This window comes from Fragaria vesca, linkage group LG6 (genome assembly GCF_000184155.1).
Source record: "Fragaria vesca subsp. vesca linkage group LG6, FraVesHawaii_1.0, whole genome shotgun sequence".
NCBI lineage: Eukaryota > Viridiplantae > Streptophyta > Magnoliopsida > Rosales > Rosaceae > Fragaria > Fragaria vesca.
The window spans coordinates 32,049,301-32,059,539 of record NC_020496.1 but is presented as its reverse complement, the minus strand read 5'-3'; the positions used below and the strand labels follow the sequence as shown (position 1 = coordinate 32,059,539).

Below are 10,239 nucleotides of genomic sequence, written 5' to 3'. Positions count from 1 at the left end.
CTCGTCCTAGCTCTGCCGTCAAGCCACCGGAGACCGTCACACTTGTCCCTAAAGCTTCGTCGTCATCTCTACTTCATTGTTGGACAGCTGGTGCATCGAGTGGCGCCGCCGTGAGGGATAAATCGAGCTCCAAAACTTCGCCGGTTCGGATTTGGTGTCGATCGAATTTCTCCTTCCTCAGGTCACCATTTGGTGAGTTCTATATATGGATAAGTTGAGTTTGATTAGTACTACATTCCCTTAGAATTTGGTAGCTCGATTCGATGTGTGTGAGGAGAATCGAAGATTTGAAGTTTTTAGGGTTTAAAATTAGGGATTTTTATATTTTGATTCAATTGACCTGTTTAAGCTTAGAATTGGGCTTCGACTTCTTCTAGAAAGTTGTTCGAAATGTTGAGAGGAAGATTCTATCAAATTTTGGTGGTGATTGGAGGTGGCCGAAAGTTTCTGCAGTTTTTTTTTTCAAAAACCAGCAACTTTAGCCGACGATATTTAAATATTTTAGCTGACGATATCTATACGATATTCGTCGGCTATAGTATTTTTTTTAATTTTTTATAAGGTTTAGCCGACGAATTATAGCATGTTTCGTCGGCTATAGTATTTTTATAATTTTTTTTATAAGGTTTAGCCGACGAATTATGGCGTGTTTTGTCGGCTATAGTTATTTTTTTTATATTTTTTTATAAGGTTTAGCCGACGAAACAGACTATATTTCGTCAGCTATAGTTTTTTTTTAAATTTTTATTACACACTTTAACCGACGAATATCTTAATTGTTTCGTCGGCTAAAGTCTGGGAAAAAAACCGACGACATGTTTTTCGTCGGCTAAACTGTGGGACTATAGCTGACGACTTCTTCTGGTTTTGTCGGTTAAGGTTACCACAGACGACCTTTTCCTGACAAAATCTTAGCCGACGAGCTTTCGTCGGCTAAGATCTTAGCCGACGAAATTTTTTCGTCGGCTAAAGTGCTTGTCCTGGTAGTGCCTTGACTAATGTTAGGCACATACTGCGGTTAAGGAAAAATTTGATCTCTATGGGTCAGTTGGATGACGAAGGATGTCGTACCATTTTTGAGAATGGTAAATGGAAGGTATATAAGGGAGCTATGGTGTTAGCTCGTGGAATCAAGACAGGATCACTCTATACGACCTTAAACATTATTGCTGTTGTTGAGAACAATGAAGGCGCTGCGATCGTTGAGAAAAATGAGGATGCAAACTTATGACATCGTAGACTTGGGCACATCAGCGAGAAAGATATGGGCATACTTCAGTCGAAGGGACTACATGGTTGAACTCAGTGAAGATTGGGCTTTGTGAAGACTGCATATTTGGGAAACAAAAAGTTATCAGTTTCTCAAAGGGTGGCAAGGCGCCGAAAGATTCAAAGTTAGAGTTGGTTCATACTGACGTGTGGGGGCCTACACCTGAGGTTTCTTTGGGTCGCTCAAAGTACTATGTGACATATATTGATGATTCCACAAGGAAAGTATGGGTTTATTTCATGGACCATAAATGGGAAGTTTTTAGTACTTTCAAGAAGTGGAAGGCGATCATAGAGAATGAGACCGGGATGAAGGTCAAATGTCTGAGGTCGGACAATGGAGGAGAATACTATCGTAATGCCTTCAAAGAGTATTGTGCAGAGAATGAGATTAGGATGAAGAAGACAATTCCTGGGACTCCACAACAGAATGGAGTGGCTGAACGCATGAATAAGACTCTGAATGAGCGCGCAAGGAGTATGCGGATACACGCAGGATTGCCATAAACGTTTTGGGCTGATGCGGTTAATATTACTGCTTATTTAATTAACCGTGGACCGTCAGTGCCATTAAATCATCTGTTACCTGAGGAAAAATGGAGCGGAAAAGAGATAGGCCTATCACACTTGAGAGTTTTTGGTTGTGTGGCATATGTTCACATTGAGTCCAATGCAAGAAGCAAGCTCGATCCTAAGTCTCGAAAGTGCATATTCATTGGCTATGGCGGTGATGAGTTTGGCTATAGATTTTGGGATATGCAAAGCAAGAAAGTAGTAAGGAGCCGAAATGTCATCTTTAATGAAGAGGTGATGTACAAGAATAGGCAAGCAGCAGAGCCTGAAAGTCCTGTAAGAAAAGATCAGCAGTTTGCAAGAATGGAAGAATTATCCGATGAAGATGTGTCTAAGGCAAGTCATGGGAAGGAACAACAACAAGAAGAAGCTCCTGAGGTCGCACAACCTGAAGAACAAGTTCCTAGTGATGAGCTAGTGACACCTCCTTTTGTGCCAAGAGTATCGTTGAGAAGTACTAAAGGTGTACCAGCTATTAGATACTCGCCTTGTGCTAACTATTTGCTGTTAATTGATTCTGGTGAACCCGTGAGTTATGATGAGGCAATGCAACATGAAGATTCTGCTAAGTGGGAGAGTGCTATGCAAGATGAGATGGACTCTCTCATGTCCAACAATACTTAGGTGTTAGCTAAGTTGCCAGCAGGCAAGAAGGCGTTGCATAACAAATGGATTTACAAGATTAAGCAAGAAGTTGATGAGAGCAAATGTTACAAGGCAAGGCTCGTTGTGAAAGGTTTTCGATCAACAAAGGGAGGGAATCGATTTTGATGATATTTTTTCGCCGGTTGTGAAACATACCACAATCCGGGTGGTGCTTGGTTTAGTGGAAGCTGAGGGTTTGTATTTAGAGCAGCTAGACGTCAAGACTGCTTTCCTTCATGGGGATTTGAAGAAGGTCATATACATGAAGCAACCACAAGGGTTTATAGCACCTGGTGAGGAGGACTTGGTATGCAAACTGCAAAAGAGCTTGTATGGCTTAAAACAAGCCCCAAGGCAGTGGTACAAGAAGTTTGATGCATTCATGTGTAGGAGTGGCTACACAAGATGTCAATCCGATCACTACTATTACTTCAAGAGTTTTGACAAATCTTATATCATTCTCTTATTATATGTGGATGATATGTTGATAGCTGGGGCAGACTTCATAGAGATCGAGAAGTTGAAGAGATAGATGTCAAGCCAGTTCGCAATGAAGGATTTGGGTGAGGCGAAGAAAATCTTAGGAATAAAGATTATTCGTGATAAAGTGGCTGGTACTCTGAAGCTTTCACAAGCAGAGTATGTTGAGAAGGTGCTTGGGCGATTTAATATGGATGAATCGAAGCCTGTAGGAACACCGTTGGCGGCTCACTTTAAATTGTCAAGGGAACAATCACCCAAGGGCAAAAAAGAAAAGGAATATATGAAGAATGTACCTTATGCGTCGGCAGTTGGATGCTTAATGTATGCTATGGTGTGTACTAGACCCGATATTGCTCATGCGGTGGGAGTTGTGAGTAGGTACACGAGTAATCCAGGGAAGCAACATTGGGAGGCTGTGAAATGGATCATGAGGTATCTTCGGGGTACTACTAATATGTCTCTTTGTTTTAAGAGAGGTAGTACTGAACTACAAGGGTATGTGGATGCAAACTTGGCAGGATGTAACGATACTTATCGGAGTACTACTGGTTATGTGTATACTGTGGGTGGTGCTGCCATATCTTGGGTCTCAAATTTGCAAGGGCATGTGGTCTTGTCCACAACAGAGCTAGAGTATGTAGCAGTTTTGGAGGCTGGCAAGGAGATGGTGTGGCTAAAGGGTCTGTTGGAAGAATTGGGCAAAATGCCAGAGAATTGTGCGTTGCACTGTGATAGTCAAAGTGCAATTCACCTGGCAAAGAACCCTGCGTTTCATTCAAGGACTAAAGTACTAAACACATTCCTATGAGGTATCACTACATACGAGAGCTCGTGGAGAATGAAGTGCTGCAATTGTTGAAGATTCAAGGAAGTGAGAATCCTGCTGATATGTTTACTAAGTCTGTGCCGTTAGGCAAACTGAAGCTGTGCTTGGCTTTAGTTGGTCTCCAGAAATAAAGAAGGAGATGTTGGCTGTGATGGTGGGTTTTGTGTTGCTATGTTTGAAGAGTATTGAAGAATGGTGACTACTGGCGTAATCGGCTCCAAGTGGAAGATTGTTGGGTTTGTGGATCCGATTCCACCAAGGATGAGGATTGTGTCATACCTGATCTTACTTGGTATTGGTTTTCTATGTCTATTGGGAATAAGTTTCCAATGTGTTATAGGTTTCAGGTTAGATATCTATAAATAGGGGCATAGGGTGCAGTAGTTGTGTCGTGGTTGAGAGAGCAAGTGAGATCTTGAGAGTTGGTGAGAACGTCTTGTGAGAGATCTTGTACTCTTGTTCTTGTATTCTTCTTCTTCTATAGTGAAACCCAGGAGCTCGGGGACGTAGGCAAAGTTCTTTGTTGAACCTCGTTACAATCTCGTGTGTTCGTGTTTGTTATTTCTCGATCGTTTATCTATATTGTTTCGCACTTGTCTACTTCCGCAAGAGGAATTCTAGGCTGAATTCCTATCAGTCATCTGACTCTGTATCTGAGTCTCTCTCATCAGGGGTCGTCCAAAATCCAGTCTTTTTCCATGCATATCCTGGCCAGCTACCATCGGGGTGACCATGATCCGATTTATTGCAGTGACGGCAACGTATTTCATAGTCCTTGCCAACAGTTCTCTGGGTTTGGAATCTCATCCAAGTAGGGGCACTCCAATGACCAGTGGTCGACCCTCATACAAACTCCACAAGGTTGAGGAGGCTCATCATCATATGATCCCATAACTGTGTCAATGTAAATCAAAAATTTGTTAGACCAGAAGTAGCAAAACTTAAACAGTATGGAGTCATAAAAGTTACAAATATTCTGGAGATGAGTTCAAATTCCAGTGAAGCTAATTAAAAATACACAATGCCCCTATTACATTTTCTTACCGAAAAATTCATGTTCAAGCTTTTAAGTCATCAACCATTTTTCTACAAACATATTTCCAATACAGTTAATACACAAAGTTTATATAGTAGCACAATTTTTTCTGGGAAATATATAGTAAGACTTACGGAAACCTAAGAAAACAAACTTGTAAGGATGACAAAAATTACATTGAAAATTGTACCCTGGCAACATACTAATTTTCCACAAGAATATTAACCTGATCGTATTTTTTTTTTAAACCACCAATCCAAAGCATATCAAAAATAAACAACGAAAACACAAGAGATTCAAGATTAGATTCAGACTGCAAAATAAGGATCGAAAGCATACTTTTAGCTAGGATCCGTTCCTTACGCGCTATAGCTTGCTCTTTGGCTGCCTCAGCTTCCATAAATTCCTCGCATCACTTTTCAAATTCCGTTATAAACATCTTCTCTTGGGATTCCTGGGAAGGCAATTTAAGCACCTCTCCTCTAACTTTCCAACCATCCATGATATTCCTTAGGGCTCGGGCATCTTCTTCAGACAATTTTTTGTTAGGATCAGCACCTGTTTGAAGATCGATGTCAAAATACATAATAGAAATTCCGTACCCAAAACATTACCAACCAAACTGAAACCCTAAAACATATATAACTAAGAAAAAGCATATATACCCATGTTCGGCTTTGCAAATATCTCTTGTAATTCTTGGTCCGAAATCTCTGATTTCTTAGAGGACTCATAGAGCACCTGTTTGATGTCATGACATCCAGCCGGAGCTGCCCCGGCGGCGCCGCCGAAAGTCGGTCTCGGATCCATTCGCCCAAATGTCTCGGTGTTCTACTTTGTTTGTTTTTCTCTCTTTTTTTTGGTAGAACTATTTGGGATTAGCAAGTTCTATATATATCACATTAACAAGGGGGTCTGGGCCGGGTCCGCAACTTGGCCCGAACAAAATTCCGTCTGTCCGTTTTTTCATTTCACACCGAGAAACAAGAACTTCTACACACTGCGAAACATCAACATTGCACTCTAGTTTGTACACTCGAAATCCTTACCCTGAAGATTATTTGCAGAGATGAACACTTTGCTGGTGTAACTGATAAACAATATTCGATCACCAAGATCTTCAACCTCTGCCCACAGAGAGCCATTCACATTGCACTCTAGTTTGAACACTCGAAACCCTTCAGTCTTAGGTGGGATGTTGAAATTATAAAGATGTATCATGTAAGAACACCTCCCAAGGAATTACACCATCATCATAAGCAAACCTACTCTTACGAAGAATCATAAACAACTCCACTGCTTATAATTTCTCCTCGTAGTGACTAGTGATCCTCTTCAAGAAAGAACTACCTCCTTTGAAAACCATGACCGCAGATTTAGCATCAAAAATTCCAAAAGAACTGCATGAGTTATATGTTTTGCCCTAACGACATATATGATATAAGCCCGCGTTTTTATAAGCGAAATCGAATTTGGAATGGATTTCAATTCTATTTCGATACGAGATATGCTCTTGCGTGTGAATTTTTTTTAATCGATCATCAATTTTATTGCTCAACAAAAACTAGAAGACACATTACATCATATACTCTTACATGCGATATTTAAAATACCTTGAATTATATTACCTTGAAATCGCGTACTGCACCTTTTTCATATTCTAAAATTTGAAACAGAGAATATTTGAATTATTTTGAGATATGATCAATTACAATTTAATGATTTTGTAATGATAACAGGCGAAGTGATTATGAGTTTGTGACATATATTTATGCAGCTATGTACTGCAGTGAAATCAACAATTACCGGATCACATGCCAGGGTAATTTTTTGCAGATTTTTGTCCATATATATAACACTCACAGGAATTGCAATGTACTTGGGCATAGATCAGAGTTCTACAGTCTGCACTCTGCAGTGTCTCACTTGTGCCAAACTGCCATGGCTAGAGTGCCACCATGCGTGGTTGGCCCCATTGGCTCACTTTTGAAGGCTTTAGACCCGCTGAAAGCACTGGGTTTGATTCAGAATTTCAGGTCGATCCCCAAACCTTGTCGTGTAACATCTACCTTGTCCTCCTCTAGTCCTTTGTATGATATCTTCCATATTAGACTTATACATGGCAATGACACCCAACATGCATCTCCTAAGTTTTTCCTGCTGCGTATGGTATTGAGCTTAGCACAAATATACCATGACTAAAGAAATGGTTTCAAAGTGTTTCTTGTATTATGAATATCAATGTACAACACTCACCAATATACAGGGAGAGGCAGGAGTTACCTTTTGCGCAAGAGCAGTTATGCTGTCATACTTTTATACCTAATATCATGCTTTTCCTAAAAGACTATTCCCTAATTACATCAATGACTTTAATCAACTATGTATGGTTGTGATGATCACCACACAACCTAGCTAACAACTAGGTATGGTGGCAAGTACCACCATAATAGTACTATATCTCAATAATGACAAGCCTAATAATCGATTTAATCTAGTTACCGTACATGTTAAATAAAAAATATTTAGAAAAACTACCGTTTTCATGTATGGTTCAAATTTTATGATAACAATTACATTGTTTCCACCCAAATACCTCCGAATTTCTAAGAAGAATTGCGAGTTGACCAACCAGTGTGAAATTATATACGCATTAAAAGTTTCTAAAACCGACAACTAGTGAGTATTTGCACTAAGAAGATTAATGCTACTATTAATGGTAGTTTGACGAAACTAGACATCATTAACGATGGTTCAAATCAGTAAAAGATGGAAAGAAAAACAGATCAAAGATGACTAAAATCGGACACAACTTGACTAGTCTCCACCGAGTTTGATGCACCCTTCTGGTGCTCTTCTCTCTTGGTTTTTCCAGTCCAGGACCTATTTTCTCTAACTAATTACAAGAATAAAAAAGAAAAAAGAAAATAATTACAACGGGAAAAAATCAAATCCAACTTGTTAAACGTCTGACGTCCGCGCGTCTATATATAAATGCTCACCCCCCACTAGTACAAAGCTTCCCTCCCATTTCGTGTCTCCGTTTTCTGTCAGAGAGTGAAGACAAAATAGCGAGAGAGAAGAGAGAGAGAGAGAGAGAGAGAGAGAGAGGAGAGAGAGAGGCGACGAAGAAGCTCTGAAAGTTAAGGGTTTCGTTTAGTTTCATCAAAGCGACGCCGTTTCATCACTCCGCAAATGAGTTCTGCATTCTCCGCCGCCGAATCCTGAGCCCCGATCAGCGATCTCAGATGGTTCTGGTTCGTCTGAGCTCTTCTCTCTTCGAATTTTTCTCTAATTTTTTGTTTTTCGCGGAGTGGATTTCAAAATCGTGATGATTTTGCAGGAACTACGAAGCTTCGGAGCGCCGGAGCTCTTCAACTCGGCTCCGAAATGCACCTATTTCGCTTACAACGGCGAAGACGCCGCTTCGTGTTCCGTCGCGAACGCGGCGAGTTCGGCGAACCGATTCGACTCGGTCGAGGCCGAGACGAGTCTGATCAGAGCGTTGTATCTGGACAGCAAGGCGGAGCTCGCGGCTCAGACTAAGCGGCTCGCCGGCGAGCTGGACCGAGCCACGGCGACGAAGCTCCTCCACTTATGCTGCAACTTCGACTCGGCGGACTGCGCCTCCTCGATTCTCGGCGGCGATCTCGGGGCGGTTCCGATTGTGAACGAGTGTGACGACTCCGGGAAATCGCCGCTGCACACGGCGGCGTCGGCGCACGCGTCGCGGTGCGTGGAGGTTTTGCTTAAGAAGCACGCGCGTACTGACCTGAGGACCAAGGACGGTCAGGCACAGCTAGCTCTGGAGCTGTCGCTTGCTGACACAAGGTAAGCCAATTACGACGTCGTTTTCATTTGATACGAAAATGGCTAAAGGCGTTGCTCCTTCCCCATAAGCTCTCTGCAAATATGACCTAAAATGGAAAATCTGCTTTTGCCTTTTCAGCTCCGCTTTTGATTTTTTTCATCTTTCGTATTAATTGAAGCTCTTGTTCTTTTCCTACCTGCATTTATTTATTTATTTTATTAATTCCGATTTTATTTTAATTTTCCAGGACGGATCCGAATTGGAATCCGAACAATCTCTCCATTGAAGACCTGGTCATTCACATGAGTGAAAAGGTCTGTGTTTGCCAACTTTTATTTTCACCTAGCTACAAAACGACGTGTCGTTATTGATACCGGATTTTGTTGATAATTTGATTATGTGATCAATCTCAGGATTTGAGCACTGTGAAGCTTCTGAGTGAGAAAACCAAGGAGATCGCTGACGTGGCGTACGCCTACGCCGTTAAAGGCAGTATAGCTTCACTGACGGCGCTGCTCATCACCGCCGCGGAGAAGGTTAACGACTGCGTCTTGGAGTTGCGTGATTCCGAGTCGGGATGCAAGGAGAAGGTGACTCTATACGAATGCCTGATAAGGGAGGCTTTGGCCCTCGGCGGCCGTGCCACGCCGCCGCTGAGGGCGGTGAAACGCGCCTCCACGGCTACGGAGGGCGAAAACTCGGAGAGAAGGAAGCTATTGCTGAGACAGATAGAGCTGCTTCAGCTGTTTGGAGCTGTTGCACAGAGCGGTGGTGGGGAGAAGAAAGTGACTTCACCACTCATCCGTGCTGCTCAGGTGAGCCTCCGTCGTTCTGATCAGTTCTCAGTAATTTTCAGAGGGGAATTTTCTTACTGTTTGAAAAAGACGCAAAATTTCTGTATCTTTTGTGTTAAAAATCTCATCTTTGCACTGTTTGCTGATTAGGATGATCCAATTGAATTTTTAGGCATTGCAAGTTTGCAACTGGCCACTGGAGTGGTGGGTGGGCCTTGGGTGTTTTCTTCATTCCCTCTGTTGTTTTCTTGCTTTCGTTTGGTTTGGAATAATTGGTTCATTTGGTTGTATTCAATAATGTCTCCGAAATGGAAACAGTCTACTACTGTGTTAGATAACTTAGGATTCCATTACATTGCAAAGTGATGGTATACTCAGAATATTTAGCAGAAGCAAATCAAAATATATATTGAATCACATTGCCTCTATAAATCATAATGATCACTGACAAAAAGCTCTTCATCTTCGAAGTATTGTGCCTCAGCATTCATTGTAGGTAATCCATACTGGTAGCTTCTGAATGCAATCTAGCTGGAAGAAAATAGGCATGGTAGTTGCATGGGAACAAATTTGCAATTGTAGTGCTCTGCTTTTTAAATTTAGAGTGATCGATTATCATATACAGTACTTTCATATCATGATATGTGACTATAATTTGATAAATTTTTGATAGGGAGGAGATGAAGCTGTTATCCAGCTGCTTCTGAAGACAAATTTAGATGTCAATGACGCTGATGCAGAAGGAAATACTGCTCTTCATTGGATCCTTAAACAGCCCAGATTGTTGTGTCCTCAACAGATC

General features: G+C 41.5%; 1 protein-coding gene across 1 annotated transcript in view; it reads left to right on the top strand.

The window, feature by feature from the left end:
- Window positions 1-8,163: 8,163 nt before the first annotated feature.
- Window positions 8,164-10,239, top strand: part of LOC101301323 — a 5,171-nt gene continuing 3,095 nt past the window's right edge. Inside the window, exons 1-4 of the mRNA XM_004306105.1 lie at window positions 8,164-8,663; window positions 8,891-8,957; window positions 9,057-9,263; window positions 10,111-10,237. Of these exons, the coding sequence (XP_004306153.1) occupies window positions 8,164-8,663; window positions 8,891-8,957; window positions 9,057-9,263; window positions 10,111-10,237 (901 nt within the window). The remainder of the gene's footprint in view (window positions 8,664-8,890; window positions 8,958-9,056; window positions 9,264-10,110; window positions 10,238-10,239) is intronic.